Raw genomic sequence first — 17,862 nt, 5'->3', positions numbered from 1 at the left:
ATGGGTACAAGCCAAGAGTAGCCTCTAAGTTTGGTAACCGTCTTTGCTTGCTGATGTTTACGTGTGATGTGGTCACGAACAGAAAGAAGCTTAATTTTATGTATGCAGCTATGAGGGACAGGTGTGTATGGATGTAAGGCTCTGATACCTTCTGCCCATGTCAAATGAGTGAACTCCTTCCCAAAAAGCCAGGCAGGAAAACATATGATACCATTTGCAATGGTAGAATGTTACACTCTGTTCTTCTGTAATTATAATGGCCTGATCCGTGTGGGGTGGGTGAGTCTGGCTTAGTAGTCATTAATCTACTGAATCTTAGTATCAGCAGTCCGTCTTGAGCAGCAGTACTCGGCTGGATGAGTGGGGCTTTGATTTCATTGTAATAAGGATAGCTTTGTTAAAATTCTGCTGCTCAGTGGTGCCTGAGGATTCTGGGAAGAGAAGGTTTCTCTCCCCCCCCCCACCCCACCCCCTTTGTTTTTTCTTTTTTTGCGTGGTGGGGATGAATTGTTTCTCTCTCTTCCATCCCCTAGGTTACTGTTTATGCTCTCCCTTGATCTCCTGCTTGTCCCTTTATTTCTCCACGTTGTGAAAGTTTCTTTCTGTGTGACCGGGAGTCTGTTTAGCAGACCATATTGTGAGTGAAGGGCCAGCATTTGTTGCCTGATTTTGGCAATGCTGGGCAGTCAGCTGGGATGTAATTAAGACTCTGAGAACAGGCTGTCTTCTCCACGGGAAGGGCATGTTAGATGGTGCTGGGGTTTGGGGCTGTCAGTTTGGCCAAGGCTGGAGACAGAGAGCTAGGGACAGAGATATTTCCTTTCATTTATAATCCCTTTATGTACAGTGTATGCACTTGGCGAAGTTTACATATAACCTAGTGGCTAGAGCTTACAAGCCAACGCAGTGAAATTAGCATATGTTACATGTATATTTTAGTGATATTTTAAAGCAAGCGCATATTTCCAAAGTGAATTATGCATGGACAACAGCAATAGGGTTGTGTTGCGCTGGGTGTCAAATCCCACAACTTTTTGTCGAGGCTGTGGATTTTACACTAAAAAGGCAGAAAGACTAAACGAAGTAAAACAGTTTTAATTTTTAACAGTTTGGTTCGGCCCAAGGAGCCAGGCTGTGACAGATATAACTGACATTTGAATAATTGGATTAATTTAGAGAAGGGCAAATCCAGTTTTGACGGTTGTGCTTGTGTGTGTACGACTTCTGTTTCTTCTTCGTCGTCTTTTTTTTTTTTTTCTTTTTTGCAGGGTTGGAGTTGTGTGGCTTAGATACACTCCGTGATGCCTAGCAAAGCTGGAGGGAATGCCACAAAATGTATAAAATTGTCCTCTGGTTGTTTTACAATGCATGCTTGTGTATGTGTGTCCTTTCACATGGTAGTAAGCATTCTTCTTGTTTTGTGTAAAAGAAACCCACAGCATGTACTTTATTAGGTTGTGTTAGTGACCCATATATCACGTACCCCGGCACATTATATGTGCTCTTGGTGACTTAATACCTACAGTTGCAGGAAAATGTTCCCCACTTCATAGGCCATCTAGAAAATGCGCAGACAAGCAAACTCACTATGACACTGGCAAGCCCTTTCCATCCCCCATCACTATGTTATAAAACCTCACAGCACAGTAGTGGGAACTGCCTAATTTGGTATCTGGGGTATCAGCAGCCAAATTCCACATGGCTGAGTCCTCAGCCCTAAATTCCTCCAGGTTTATGTGGCTGTTTGAGCTTCTTGTGTGAAGATCATCTCTGCAATTTGAGATCGAGAAACCAAGTATGACACCGTGATACCCTCCCCCCCACCCCCCCCACTTAGAAATTATCTCAATTAAATAAGCTACTCAGAATCAGCACACCAAGACTAGAACTTGAGGCAGGCAGTTTTGATTGTGGCTCTGCGTTGGCTCTAGGAGCCTTTTCCCCCAGCAGGACATTAATAGACATTAACACTCGGGCACGAAGTGTTGATGTGTGGTTTATAATGTTAGCACCCAGTTAGGCTGGGATAACACATGCCGTAGGAATCTTGTACCAACACACGTGTGTGTTGAGTCAGATTAATGAGAACCATAAAAGGAGCGACATTCCGCTCAAGCTGGGGCCTTCGTCCCATCCTCCCCTCACCAAGCAAACCTGGTGCCCAGCTGGGTGAAAATATCCTGGTTGGACATTTTTTTCCGGTATTAGCATAAAGAGGATGTTTGAGAGTTTTGTTTTGCCCTGTTGTTATGTGATCGAGGGGCCCCGTGTGTTAGTCAAGACTTCACATTAAAACTCCTTTTCATCCAGTGCCATTCGGGCTGCGGGGAAAGGAAACTTCCGCGACACAACGTGACTGCCAGGCACGCATTATGACTTCCCTCCCTCGGCTTCTCCCGGCTCTTCTTCAAGTGTTTCTCAATGGTTCGGAGACACTTTCTGGTTTACTTTGTAAATGGGGCAGCGAAGCATTCTTGTCTCTTGACGAGCTCTCCTTAGAGGATTCTCAAAGCCTTTTAAAATTGTGTGTTTTTCTGGGGCAGCCTTGAGAGTCCCAGGAGTGGAGTTGCCATCTGTCCTTTATATTAAAAGAATCTTCTGTATTGTATACCTGATGTGCTTGTCCCAGAGATAGATGTTGTTAATTAAAGGACAGCATTTGTCCTTTATGTGAAATAAATCTTCTCTCTTGCCTGAAGAATAGTTTTGCCGGCTTTAGGAAACAGTTAAGGACACTCTGCCTGGAGTTCTGGTGTTCGCTGAGGGTCCGCGGCCCAGTGTCATTCATTCAGCCTTCACTAGAGATCAGACGCGTGAAATAGGGAAGTGCTTCGGTGTTTTGCTGGCTTTCTAGTTCATCCATCTCCCGAGATTGTCGCCTTTTAGAGGTGTATGGGAGTGAATGGAACGTACGGTGTTGACAGTAACTTGTGACTTTTTGGTGCAGATTTACAGATAGCAAGTTCCCAGTCTCATCCACTGGGTCTTTCTGGGGCAGACACGATGGCCCTCCCGTCCTCCAGTGCCACCTCTCCACTTTGCAGCTACAGAGTCTCTCTTCCTGTGCCCTCGGCCCCAGGGAAAATAATAACGCAAACATCTGCCCACTGCAAACCGAGCCAGAGTTCTGTCAGATCAGAGAAGACATACAGGGGAGAGAAACCACCACCCTTAACCTCCGGGATCTCTGTCTCGAGAAGCCCAGAAAATGGTTTAGATGTGTGATATGGAAAAGCGGCCAGGGTAATGTGGCTCTGAATTAGGAGGGCGGCCAGAGCCTTGTCAGGACCTTGCTTTGAGGAAAGATCGCACCAGCAGAGACTGTCGATGGAGGGCCGCTTCCTGGGCAGAGGAGGCGAGGGGGACTGAACTGTCCTTTTGTTGGGGGAAAAGGCCTGGAACCAGCTCTGCCAGAGTGAGGAGAGTAGTGGATTGGCCCGTGATATGCTGATGATGGAAGAGTCCAGACCGAAGGTCAAGTTTAATATGCAGTGATTCACCTTTCAAAGAGGAATCACATTAGGTATAACTCTCCATCATCCATTTTTACCCCCGTCGTAACCATGCAGACGAGGCCCTGGGCAGGCGGCAAGAGAGAGCAGAGCGGGCTTGGGTGGAAAGCCTGCGGCGGTGGTGGCCGCGACGCCCAGGCCAGCACCTCCACTGTCTGCAAGGGCCGTCGCTTTTCACCTGCAGCCAGTCACTGCTTTGCGGGGCTGGGAGAGGTGCTGGGATTTTCCGGTAGAAGCTGGGGATGTGAAACTTCTGGCATTTTCGGTGCTGGCAGGTACTTCGCTGTTTTCAAGCAGCACAGGCCAGGGAAAGCTCATCGCTAGTAAAGATGTGCTTTGTGGGCTGCTCGTTGGCACACATGGACACACACAGCACAGGGACAGTATCAGAGTGGGGGATATCCTGAATAATGAGCTGCTGATGTGGAGACCTTTGTGAAAAAAATAGAAGGAGACAGCCTCAAACAATGGTTAATATTTGGGGTACTTGCCTTTTGAGTCTTTGTCTACTGTATTTTATATGCATGCTTTAAAAACAGTTGTAACCCTAGGAGCCTGTGTTTTTTACTTCCCATTATAGGCAGTTTCCTTAAAGAATTTATAATGGCCCCAGCATAGTCCACCAAGGAAATATATCACAATTATGCAGAATCATTCCCCTAATTGTTGGACATTTAAGTGGCTTTTGACTTGACAACTTGGTAAGTAATTTGCTCATGCCACTTTTTCCTTATTTTGGATTATTTCCTCTGAATCTGAAGGATGGCTAAGTCAGAAGACAAGTGTGTTTTTATGGCCTTCAGTATATATTGCGAGATAGCTTTCCAAGAGTGTTGTACCAGTTTACGCTACAATCAGCAAAATATGAGTATACAAGTTTTCAGCATAACCTTGCCAGCATTATTGTCTTATACAGAATCCCCTCCCCCCTGCCGCCAAATGGTGGATGAAAATGGGACTCCAGTCACTTTTTTTGAATTCACATATATTTGAGATTTTCCCATAAATCTGTTGACTAATTGTATGTATTCATAGAACATCTATATTCACTGAGGCCAAATTTTGTCAAGGCTTTGTTCGCTTTTTAATGGGTCTATTTTTTTTTTTTCCAAGTTCCCTCTGTTAACAATTGATAAGTAATTCGGGAAGAGCCTCCTTGGCAAGGCCCTCCTCCAGGGGACCCCCTGTCTCAGCATTGCTGCAGCTGCTACTTTTAACTGTGCATTAACTTGGAGCCAGGCCAGGGCCCAGGCAGGATCCCCTTCCTGAAGAAGGGCTCTTGTGTGTCTGGTGAACCACAAGCTCAGGGCTGTATCTGCCAGTATGTTTTTGGCAGAGCCAGCTAATAAAATCCCATCCGCACTGTTCTGTGAAACGCTGTCACCAATTTGGATGATGATTACCTGATGCCATTTCTTTATAACAGCTAATCTCCATGTCTTAGGTGGTTTTTGTCCGCTGCCTCCAGCCCCCCCTTCCCTGCCTGGTGTCTCCTTCCCCACTCGGCCTGGTGCGTGTTCTCACCGCAGTGCAGATGATCTGTAATCGGTGTTCCTTATAGCACGGTCTAACGGAAAGGGCATGAGCCACTAATACAGACACAGGGGTTCTGTTACTGGCTCTGCCCTTTGTTTAATGATAATGCAACAACAAGAACTTAACGAGGGCTGGAACACTTCTTAGCGTTTTTGATACATTATTGAATCTTCAGAATGCTTTTCCCAGACAGGCAGTGAAACCCAGAGTGGGGAGGAAGCCGCAACTCAAGTAAGACGCAGAATACTTCAGTCTTCTGAACTAAAGCGAGTTTTTCGTTGCTCAACCTCTCTGCCTCCTCAGCGGCAAAATAGAGCCGCTTCGCTTTACCTCCGAGGGCTGGCATGGAACTAAAAACGGTGTCATAGGCACCTTGAGTTGCACTGAGTATCAGAATCCAGGACATGTCATAAATTGTAGTTATTAACGAGTGCTGGCCTCTCTGGCCCTCTGCTTCTCTGCTTATAAAAACGTAGGTGCTGCACTAGATTATTTTCATTGGTTACTTCCAGCTCTCACATTTCCTCATGGGCCACAGACTCCGATCTTGGTGGGGAAAAAAAGCCCGTGGTCCCTGGGCTGGGGCGGGGGGTGGGGCGGTGGTTGGAGTGTGCCTCCTGCTTGGGAAATCAGCTCTGCCTTCTGACCCTCTGAGCCTTTTTGTTTTTTTGTTTTGGGGGGGTTTTTTTTGTTTTGTTTTTTGTGGTGTTTTGTTTTTGTTTTTGTTTTTCCCCTGGGAAGGAGGTGCAAACTCTCAGAAAATAGGAGTTTTACTCCTTGGTGTGCACAGAACGTGCAGGGTGATTCCCGTCGCAGGGTAGCTGAGATACCAGTGTGCACCGGCCACTTTAAGGCCATAGGAACCTTCTTGCTTTGGCTCCAAGGATCTTGTGATCTCATAAATATAAATGCGGGAGTATACCTTTTTTGCTTTCTCCTCATACCTTACTGTTGGGTGGGAACTTAATTAACCAAGGTGGTTAATAGAAAAAGTAAGGCATGGAGGCAGTTCCACACAGAAATGCATTCAGGCTTAATTTCATACATATCTTTTTTTTTTTTTTTTTCAAATAAGGATCCAGGATCCCATATGGCACTTAGCCTCCTAAACAAAGATCATCAGCCCTAGACGAGAAGCAGGTGGCCTGGCACAGAGAGCAGAGGTTATTTTTTGCTGCTGGGCTCCTGCCATTTCGGAGTTTAATAGTGGCAAGGCGGCGCAGCAGGAGGCTGACCCCAGATGCTCTCCCTCTGGTGGGGATGGAGCAGTCCCACCTCCGCTGCAGGGAGTAAATTTGATCAAATCTAGGTCACAGTCACACTCCCAGCAAAGTCTCTGTCTAAACTTCTTCCCGTTTGCTACTCCATTGCTACTTCCAGATCTGATTCCCTTAGACTAAAAGAACAGACTTAACTGTTCACCCCTCCTGGTGTCTCTGGAACGCCTGTGATGATGAGGATGATGCTGTTCTGGCATTTTCTTTTAGGTTAGCCCTTGGGCAACAGGTTTGCAAAGACTCAGTTTTTAAGGCTGGTCTTAGAGACCAGAAGTTTGGAACCCTTGCTTTATACTTCTGGCTCTGCCTCTCCCTAGGGTTCAGCTTCCCTGTCTATAACCTGAAGAGGAATTTCAAATTCAAATGCAGGCCTCAAAGATGAGTGAGAAGGAAAGAGAAGGGAAGAGGGGTAGGAATTGGAAAGGAGCATGAGAGAACTTTGAGGACGGCGGTGGGGATGTGTCTCTAGATTGGGTGATGCTTACATATAGGCATATATACGTTTTTCAGAATTCATTGAACTTACACTGAAGCTCTGTGAGTTTTACCGTATGCAAAACATGTGTATAAGGAGCAAAATGCACTGGGTAGTGAATGGGGGAGCATTTACTTTATTTAATTGATGAGTCTAGACAATTCTCTGCAGGATGTGGGCCGAGTGTGGTTACAGTTTCGAGAAAAGCCAGAAAATCGGAAATTTTTTTTTTTTTTATAAAATTTCAAGATATGTAAATTTGTGGGCCTTCTTTGGTCAAACAGAACACCAGATTGTGATCTCCCTACTGGGGGCTTCTCAGTTCTCCCCTGAGGATCATTTCAGCGCCAGCATGAAATGATTCCGGCTTGCGATGAGGCCTTGAACGACAACAACAGGCCTTACCTCTCCCTTTTCTTCACCTATAAAAAGTCGATCGTTCATGACTAACCTTACAGGGATTTGGTGAAGAGCATAATGTACCGTGTGCAAAAACCACTCTGAAATATAAAATATAAATAAATGGCATAAACACATGTCCCTATTACCTTCATTATTATTATTTTAAAGAACTATTTACATTTTTAGAATTACTGAGCTTTTCAAGGATGGCTGATAAAAACATCAGCAATTCACCGGGAGTAAATCGCGGGCCTGAAAATGAACCTGCAGACTTGTCGTTATCCTTGGAGGGGGATGTCTCTCCATGGTGTGTGACAAAAAGAGAAGGAAGTTCATTTGTACAGCCGCTCATATAAATTGCAAAAAACTCCAGGAGCCGAAGTCCAAGGTATGGCAGTAGCATATAAGGAAATGAAGCTGATGCTATATTAAAGATTCCTTGTCACACGCACTCACTGCCTGGGGATGGAATGCTCTAGCCTTGTCACTGACATTTTGTGAACAAGCAGCCTGTATTGGGTGGTGATAAATGGATTATCTTAAATGTCATTCTGCACTGTTTTAGAGTTGCAAAGGAGAGTTTTGATATTGAGTTGTTGGTTAGTATATTCTGTACCAATCCTTTATGATGAAATAATCTCATGTTACATCCAGAAATGTCAGAGTCGTTTATTTTCTTCAATCACCCGTAGCAGTCTCTATTACGAGATATGCAGAGAAGATGGTGTAATAATGTCAGACTATTTATAGCTCCGTTGCCTAGGAATCCTGACGCTCCTGGAGTTGTTTGTGTCTTTAATACTAGAGGTTTGTTTTTGTATTTGTACAAATTTGTCTGTTTCTAAATCGACTTCAGCTGAAGATGTTTTCCTCCTCTTTTTTTTTTTTTAAAATAGAAAGGACCTTTAAAGATGGATATTAGCATTCAAAAACTAAAACTAAGGCCAGTCTAGCCCTTTTTAAATACAGAGATGTGCTTCATTTGGTTTTAAATATTGTAACGGTGTGTGTGGGGGGGTGGTGTGTGTTACACCTATGCCCTAAACATTATATGGGTGTTAGTAATTGTAATACATTTAAAACATGCTGTTGATTTAGGGTAAAGCAGTAGGTAATACTTTGGCAAAAGAAGTTTTATTGATTATTTCATACTAAGGTATATGTTACTGTATGTTTAGTATTTCGTGGAAATTCCAGGTTTAATAACATTATTACTGTTACACAGAATATAGTCATTTGTATAAAGCTTTGGTCCAGTGGGTTCATATGGAAATATGCACAAAATAGATATCGAAAGCATGTCTCAAGTTTTACTTGGCAACGTTATTCTAAATACTGGGCTTTCCTTGAGAAAGACAAGCTCTTTCTGGATGCAGATACTGAGATTATTTAATATCTCTGTACACAGTGACTGCTTTCAGCCCCTCTCTACTAATCTTACCCCCATCATTTCTTCCCCACAGTCCTTTAATAAAAAAAAAAAGTCATGTAATGTGTATTTTAAAAAATTGAAACAGTATATATAACATTAAGTTAAGCCATATGAAATTACTATTTTTAGAGATCAGAATAGTCACATATCAGCAAGTTTGTACGGCTCTTCCTAACAGCAAATACTTCTGTCGTGCTGGTAGTTTACTGTAAGCCAGACATGGGCTTGATGGATATTAATTTATTCATGGATAATAGTAATCCTATGAATAGGCACTATTATTACCCACCTTACAGATGAAAAAGCTGAGGGTGCAGATTCATTTAAATAACAGTTAGAACCAGTAGCCTACGTCCAGCGTCTGCATGTAACCATTGCCACATAGTGCCTTTCCAGAAAAGCAGACCTCCTTCTCGAGTGCCCCAGCAAATGCGTGGCTCTGCTTGCGAAAAAGTAATGTCAGCAGCTTGGCGTGTGTCCTGTTAGATCTGCCTCTTACATATTTCCACACATTTATCTATTACCCATAAAAATATATGGTATTATTTTGCTCTTTTCTTTCTCTTTTTCTTTCTTATGCAGTGTCTTATCCTCCTTTCCTCCCTTTCTCATCCATTACTTCTTTCTCTTTCTTTCTCTTTTTTGTTTTTTATAAAATGGTCTGATCCCTACAGTTCAACTTGTGTTTATTTACCATAAAGTGACGTAGAAAGCTACTCATGTTTGTATGTAGGAATCTGATTAATTCCTTCTGACTGTCCTACAGTGTTTCATAATGCAAATGGCATATCCTCCCACTTCATTTAAGAACCTACCTCTTGATGAGTGGTTTTTTTTTTTTTTTTGGCTATCACAAACCGTATGTAGTGAATGTACTTTTTCATGCCTCTTGGTGTATGTACAGACTATTTCCTTAGCCTAGATCCCAAGAAATGGTATGAATAGGTTAAATGTGGGCACATTTAGGATTTTAGTAACTATAAGTAGCTCTCCAGAAGAGCTACGCCAATTTACAGTCCCATCAACTGTGTATGAAGAATTGATATCAGTTTATTACTCTTGATTATTTTATTTTATTTTTGCCACTATGATAGAAAAAAATTTGTCTCGTGGTTCTAATTTGCATTGTCCTGATTACTGGTGAGCGTCTTTTCACATTATTATTGAACATTTTACTTTTTCTTCTCGTATTGTCTGTTCACAGCCTTTGTACCTTTTTCTGTTGTTTATCTTTCTCTTTTTGATTTGCAGGTCTTTATATGTTCGGTATACGAATTCTGCTCTTTGATTTATGGTTTCATTAATTAACAAAATTTTATATTTTGAAATATAGGGCTTGCTCTCCTCCCATTCTTTTTCTGTAATTTTGTTGCTGTTCTCATGCCTTTTTCTTCCAAATGAATTTTAGAATCAGGTGGTCAGATTCCATTTAAGAAATCCTGTTGGCATGTTTATTATAAGTGAATTGAATTTATAGATTTTTATGTTAGAGAACTTTAAGAAACTTGTTTTATCATCCATTGAAGTGATGTATCTATTTGCTTATGTCATCTTTTGTGTCTTTAGGCAGAGTTTTAAAAACCATCTTCACATCCTTTTACATTTATTTCTAGGGATTTTAGAGGGTTTGTTGCTATTGTAATGGAATTACATATATGTAGGAAAGCTGCTGAGTTTGGTTTGTTTGTTTGTTTGTTTGTTTTAAGATTAGAGAGGAAACTCAAGCGGGAGGAGTGTTAGAGGGAGAGGCAGGCTTCCTGCTGAGCAGGGAGCCGGATGTGGGGCTTGATCCCAGGACCCTGGGATCATGACCTGAGCCAAAGGCAGGAACTTAACGACTGAGCCACACAGGGGCCCCAAGCTGCTGAGTTTTTATATTTATTTCACTATCTTATTAAACTCTTTTCATAGTTCTAGTAGTTTTTCTGTTGATTTCCTTGGAATTTCTAGGGAAGGAATGATAGAACATAAAACAACGACGATGTTGCCCTTTTCATTCCAACACAGATAATTTTGTATTTATCTTCCTTTCCTTTATCTTCCTTCTGGTCTTAACTGAGATTTTCAACACAGTGTTGAATAATAGTAGGGTTAGTAGACATCTTTACATTTTTTCAGTTGTTACTGAAGACAGTTCTGATGTTTTGCAAGTCAGTTTGAGATTTGCTGAGATTTTGGTAAATACTTTTCATCAAGGGAAGAAATTTTTATTCTCATTAATGTGTATTGCATTCAATCAGATCCTCATTTTTAAACGGGGAGGTTGTCTACTAAGGTGACGGTTTGGCTCTTTTCCCCTCTAACTTGTAAATGTGGTATATTACATAATAAGATTCCATACTGTTGAACCGTCCTTGCAGTTCTGGAACAGACCTTACTTGATTGTGATGTAATACGCAGACAGACTTGATCCACTGGTATTTTATTTGCTGTTTTTACATCTGTTTTCACAGGTGAGAGTTCCCTACAGAGGTCTCTTCCCTGTAGAGACCACGGTTAGCAGGTCTCAGGAGACTTCGTCCCATCCTTACCTTTTCTGTGAAGTTGACCCTTTTGAAGTTTCTACATGGCTTGATTGGCTTTTGGCTATTTCAGCATCAAGACTTGTATGTGGTGTGTGGTGTTCCTCACAGCATTGAACTTTATTTCTGTTTCAGTCTTTCCAGAGAAAAGGCAATGAGTTTGCTCTTTCAACTTTTGTGCTCTTGCTCCCAAGCTGCTTCGTGGGGAGACAGTATGACTATTTCAGTGAAGCATGATGCCATACCTTTCTGAAACCTGTAATTGCCCCCTTTTCATTTGGCAAGTATAAATTCCCCTCTTCATTCTTTGCCCATTGAAGCTGTAGGTTTCTTTAGTCCTAATTTATGCCAAATGTTGCCCTAGAAATAGACACTCAGTATTTTATAGTGACAAACACCTGGTCTGGAGAAAACAATATTATGTCTTTTTTTTTTTTTTTTTTTTTTTTTTTAAGAATGTCAAGTGCGTGGCATGCCTGCCAGCACTCCCCCTTCTCCTACTTATGGCAGATGTCACTAATCTTAATGCATTTTTTTTCCTCCTCAACTCCTGTAGAGTCTTTTCAGCCCAGCATGTTGAACACCTACCACCAGTCGATGGATGCTTGGAATGTAGATGAAACCCCTTGCTGTCCCTAGTGTCACGGGAGAGGCATAGCACGGAAGCCAGGAGGAGTCCTGGGTCATTGCAATACTTCATCCTCATTTCCAGAACTATCCAGTAAAGAGACTAAGCTGGGTGATCTCTGTGGCTCTTCCGCTTTGAACCTTTTCTGATTCATTTTACACACGCTCCTTCAACACCGTTTCAGGACCCCAAATTTATATATTTTCAGGATTTGTAAATCTCTGTCAAAAGGCACATTTGGAATTGTGATGCCACCATTTTTCTGTTTCCTTGTTCAGTTATGTGCTTTTGAGATTCTAAACCCATCTGTTCTTCAGCTAATTCTGTTTTTGTTGTTTAGTACTTTCTCCTGCTTTTAAAATTAATAAATGCTCATGGTAGAAAATTTAAAAATGATATAATTTTACAAGAAAAAGATAAAAATTACCTGCAATCCCACCACCCCGAGTCGTTAACATCTGGTGTATGATTAGAAAGATTTCAGGTTTAAAAGGTTTTTGTACTCTTTTTCACAGAATATTATTTTGTGATCATTTTCTCATTAATTGCATTTCATTCAAGAATAATTTACCTTGGGGCGTCTGGGGGGCTCAGTGGGTTAAGCCTCTGCCTTCAGCTTGGGTTGTGATCCTGCTCTCTCTCTGCCTGCTGTGATCTCTCTCTGTCAAATAAATAAAATTTAAAAAAAAAAAAAGAATAATTTACCTCAAAATATACAATAATATGTTTAACCAGATCTCTTTTTTCACCTTTTTTTAGAGTAAGGAAGGGGCAGCAGGCGAGGGAGACTCTTAAGTGGGCTCCAGGCCTGGCAGGGAGCCCCACTTGGGACTTGATCTCACGACCCCGAGATCATGACCTGAGCTGGAATCAAGGGTCAGACACTTAACTGACTGATCCACCAGGCACCCCTCTTTTTCACTTTTATATGTTGTAATAGATACCTAATCTTTGAGCCTTTATTGAATACATTTCTATGGAATTACGAGGTGAAAGAAAGTATACATTTTAAATTTGTAACAAATCATAGTACTTGATAAATGTGTGTGCCGTGAATGTTTGTATAAAACAGTACCAATATGATTTTCAGAAAGATGTTCCAGTTTACATTTTCATCAACAGCTTTTGAGAATGTCTCTCCCTTCTCATGTTTGGGAGTGTGGAATATTACCATTAGAAAAAAAATCTTGGGACGCCTGGGTGGCTCATTCAGTTAAGCATCTGCCTTCAGCTTGTGTCATGGTTCCAGGATCCTGGGATCGAGCCCCACATCGGGCTCACAGCTTGGCAGGGAGCCTGCTTCTTCTTCTCCCTCTGCCTGCTGCTCCCCCTGCTTGTACTCTCTCTTTCAAATTAAAAAAAAAAAAAAAAAGAATCTTTGCCAAATTAGGGGTAAAAATTTACATATCATTTCATTTCTTTGTCACTACTATGGTTGGACATTTTTCATGTTTCCTGGCTGTGTGCACGTGTGTGAATTTCCTGTGTCCTCTGCCTATTTCCCTCCCTTCTTTGGAGGCATCCATGTTGTTAATAGATATAAAGCTCTTAACTCATCCTCAAGGTGTTGGTGCCTAATTTACAATTATAACTAATGTTGGGGACAAAAATCCCATTATGGAAGTTAAGTCTGTACATCTGATGTGACTTTGCTGTCACTAACTCTGCTTTCCTAGGTTCCATCCCAAGTTAAGAAGTGATAGCCTCCTAGCCAGCTCTTTTGGTAATTTCTGGAGCATTTTTTGGTGTTTGCCCCCTTCCCATTGACCTTCAGTTTGTGCTCTCCTTGGAGCCATTTGCTTCCACAGGGAACCTGAAGCCAAAGCGTGCTGGCTCAGTACGTGTCTCCACACTTGAAAACCTGGCTTTCTCTGCCTTGGGCTCAGGTCATGATCCCAGGGTCTTGGGATCGAGCCCCGCATCGGGCTCTTTGCTCCACAGGGAGCCTGCTTCCTCCTCTCTCTCTGCTTGCCTCTCTGCCTACTTGTGATCTCTGTCAAATAAATAAATAAAATCTTAAAAAAAAAAAAAAGAAAAGAAAACCTTCTGCTCACTAGCAGAAGGCCACTCATGGTTCTTCTCGCCTGTGAAAGAACCAGACCTGCTGTCCTCAGCTCTGTGCACGCCCTTCTCGGGTCAGAATATGAAGACGATGAACCAGGCCCACCCTTAAGTCTAGAAGAACTGGTTAATCAAGAATTGAAACCCCACGACTTTGCCCTTTTCTGTTGTGATTCCTAATTATTTCTGACTAGAATCCCTTGATTTATTTCTCATCCTTCTAACCTGTTGTTATCGCGGTCATTTTATCAAACAGTTGTGAAATTAGTCCCTGACCTCTGTGTGCGGTGAGGTTACTTAACAAGACTTCTGCTACCTGGAAACCAGAGTGGCTGAACAGAGAGGCCTGCTTATGCATTGGTCGCATTCTGTACTCCTCACATGGGTTACGCCCTGCATCCGGGCTCCTGCCTGAAGGGGCTGGCATGAAGGAGACGGGCTGAAGCCCAGCCCACACTCCCTTCTCCAAGCTGGGAGACTTTGCTTGCCCACAGGGGGCGCCTTTTTCCCATTTGCCCAAAGATGCTGGAAAGACTTGCAGAGGCCCTGATCAGCAACTTTCATGACCTAAGAAGCGCTTCTCCTTCCAAGCAGGTCAGGATCCTCAAAGCTGCGTGTAAAACCTCTTGTGGGCAAACCCAGAGTCGCACCGAGCACCTTCCAACAGCGTAGTCTGTTGGGGGGGACGCACTTTTGCTCTTGTACTCTGTTCTTGTACTCTGTTCTTATCAGAAGTTTAAATGGAAAGTTCTTAAGTAGAGAAATGACTGTACTTAAATAGCTCAGTATACAACCATTTTCTTTCTTGTTGCAACACAGTTGGGGGTTTTGCCCCCCCTAAAGTAACCATAACTGGTCCAGGATTAGATGCAGAAACCACTTTCTGATATGCTGCATGATTACAGAATTCTAAATTCCCACAGACTGACGTTGGACACAAGTCTAAACAGAGTGTGGCCAGTTTTCCTCACAGATAACATGGGTTCTGCACAGCATTTCAGGCCTCAGAAGCTGTTATTAAATTTGGAGGTAGAGTTGTGTCCGCTGTACTTCAATTAAAAAAAAGAACACTTTTTTTTTTATTTGGAGGTAAAGTTCTAGTGGTATCTGGAAGCGAAGGCCCGTACTCCTTTGTGTTCCCCAAATCATTGCACCAGAAAAGCCCAGCCATGTCCCTGCTAAGTAATGTAGATAGACATGAAGAAAAACCCCAAGGCCTTCTGCTTTTAAGAGCCTTTCTGAGTAAAAAAAAAAAAAAAAAAAAAGCCTTTCTGAGTTTAATTTTAGTGTCTCGATCCTGGGCTTCAGAGAAGAATTAACCAAAGGCTCAACCCAGCACACTGTCTCATGAGAAAGCATCATGGAGGAGGAACGAGGGTTCCTCTCACTCTTGCTGTTGGTGAAGGTTGAGGGGTGCGCCCGGAGTGGAGGGGCACGGACACCGCAGCTGTACCTCTTTCCTCTCATCTGCCCGAACTTGCAAATATGACACAGTCGAGCGTCTTAGGTGAGATTTAGAGTGTCCTTTTCATGGAGGAAATTAAAGTCTAAGTGACTTTTATTAGTTAGGCCTTTTATTTAAATACCATAATCAGTGAGCAGATGAAGAAAAACTTCTCAGGGTGATATCCCTGTGCTGTAATGCCATAGTCAGAGGTGTTTCAATGAAATAGTTTGCCTGAGCGACTTCAGTCTCTCCTACACCGCATCCAGAAGTTACCATTACAGTAGCTGCCTGTTTGAACTTGTCCCTCCCCACCGGTACAAACCCTGTCTTCAAGTGACAGAATGCCCAGAAATAAACAGCCCTGTTGGAAGCTATGCCCAAGAAACATAGAGTTTTCTAACTGGGCTTTCCAGCTCTGGAAACTTTGTCACCTTTCACCTGAATCTCTAATATGTTTTGCAAATGAGGAGCTGGTGAGAAAAATATGCATCTTGAAGCTGGCAAAGTTTTAAGTGGGTAAAGCTTGTAGTGTTCAGATCATAGCCCCAAATTACTTAAGGGCTTCTGCTAACATGGAAATAAGACTCTTTTCTGCCGAGAGATTGGATATTCAGATAGATTTTTTTATGAAGGAAATAAATATTTCAGCATGCAAACACTACCCGAGCGGGTGGTGATGCTTCAAAACAGGGTCAGAGGTCAGGTTTTTTGCTGTTTGTTTTTTGGGATGGCTCCAAGTTTCAAGGTATTGCACATTACTACCTACCCCGAGCCTCACATGGTAAAGTAATTACTGCTAGCTAGCGCAAAATATGTACATTCATTTCTATTTCCAAAGATCCAGAGATTGCTCTCTGCATTTTTTTTTTTTTTTGGTGTGGTCCTCATTATACAAAATATATCATGAAGAAGGATGGTTTTTCTGTTTCATAACTGTAAAAAAGTCAGGCTGAAAATGCGTGTCTGATAGGTCAACTTTGAACAGACTTAATTTGGGAGTAGTAAGTAAGAGTAAATAAAAATAGAATGTATTTTTTTTTTCCTTTCGAGGAGAACTGTGTTTCATTTTCCTAGGTTGCCCACAGAACATGTGACAGACCCCCTAGGGACTCAGGTACCTGGAGGAGCGGCTGACCTCGTGGCCAGCCAGTCTGAGTGGACTGGAACCAGGATGACTTTGGGCAAGCCCAAGAATGTGTGGCATACGTCATTCTGAAATTCCAACACCAACTCAGTGCAGCGGAATTTTGGTCACCGTTGGAATTGTTCAGCAGGGCTGGGGGGCTTCTGAGATCCTTTTTTCTCTGTCTTCAAATAGGGAAAAGGATTATTTGCTGGGCAGTTAATTAGTAGTTACACCAAACACCAGAAATGATCAGCTCAAATCCATACAGGGGCCCTCAGGTATTGTCAGTGAGTGACGCAGGCTAGGTATGACGTGACGGGGACTTGAGGGGACAATGTAGAACCAGAAAGCACTCCTTAGCCTAAAGATGACAGCCAGTCCTCCGTTCCAGCCAGTAGAGCCCATAGTGGTGGACTCACCAGATGTCTTTTTTTCCCCAAAAGAAGCCAGGAGTCCTGGCTTTTTGTTTTTTGTTTTTTTCTTTATTTTTTTCTGTCTGTTTGTTGTTTTTTAAATGAAACGTACTTACATAAAAACTTGGACAACTAATATTCCTAAAGTTGAAAAATATAGATGAGGGCTGCATTTGGCCTACAAGCCATGTTTGTGATTTCAGTTTTCACAGATTGAATAAAGGAGGATCTAGGTGGTTTGGGGTAGCCCCTTCTCTTTCTCCAGGGGAGGTGTTTATAACTTGGTAGTTACTGTTTTGCGGCTTCAAACACCATTGTGAAGAAGGCACTTACTCTGAAAATGAGAGCAGCTTGTCACATTTACCTCTTTTTCTTTCTTTTTTTTTTTTTTCTTTTTAGTGACATAAATCCTTTGTCAAGGCTGACTTAAGGGAGTAGAGTTCCAGAAAAGTTTATAGGACAGAGCCGCCCTTAGCTTTCCTTTCTGGCTGACTTTTAACCCATTCTCAAAGTAATTACTTCTCTCCTCCTCCCCTGCCTCTGGCCTCAGCCTTTGGAATGTGGTTATTCTTTAAAGTTCATTCTGAGTTAGGACTTTATTCACATTTCCTTTCCCAGAGCTACTAAGCATCAGCAGAAGACATTGTTTGTACCACAGTCAAACAGATAAATCATCACTTAATGTGTGCTTTTGAGTAACTACTGGTTTAGCAATGATCAGATAAGAAAAGACCTTGAGTAAGTCAGTGATACTGTCATATGATTATTTTAATTTTGTTTCTTTTGGGCCGCCTGTTACCTTTTCTCCTGGCATCTGACTTTCTTGGGTGGAGAGTGGAATGATGGAAAGCTGTTTGTTTTGGGGGCAGAGAGGTGTGGTGTTGAGTAGAGAAATCACAGTGTGTCCTCAGCTGCCATGGGTGTCCTTCCAAATAGGTGGTTTAGTGTAAGACCTGCCATTAAGTCTTGGCCCCTGGCAAGAGTGGTACAGGGTTGCCTCTTTGTTCCAGGGGGTGTATGGGGCCGGGGGA

The 17,862-nt window shown here is 42.5% G+C and overlaps 1 protein-coding gene across 3 annotated transcripts in view; it reads left to right on the top strand.

The window, feature by feature from the left end:
* The window catches only part of FTO (FTO alpha-ketoglutarate dependent dioxygenase), a 375,155-nt gene that overhangs the window by 246,851 nt on the left and 110,442 nt on the right, over nucleotides 1-17,862 (top strand). The window contains exon 9 of one of the 3 annotated variants that reach the window (XM_047712438.1): nucleotides 11,713-12,037. The exons of the other annotated variants lie outside the window; for them this stretch is intronic. Coding sequence (XP_047568394.1) covers nucleotides 11,713-11,776 — 64 coding nt within the window. The 3' untranslated portion in view covers nucleotides 11,777-12,037. Of the gene's footprint in view, nucleotides 1-11,712; nucleotides 12,038-17,862 lie in introns of those variants that run through there. 3 annotated transcript variants of the gene reach the window in all.

The sequence above is a fragment of the Lutra lutra genome, chromosome 17 (assembly GCF_902655055.1).
Source record: "Lutra lutra chromosome 17, mLutLut1.2, whole genome shotgun sequence".
NCBI classification, from domain to species: Eukaryota; Metazoa; Chordata; class Mammalia; order Carnivora; family Mustelidae; genus Lutra; species Lutra lutra.
This window is presented reverse-complemented; position numbering and strand designations above follow the sequence as displayed.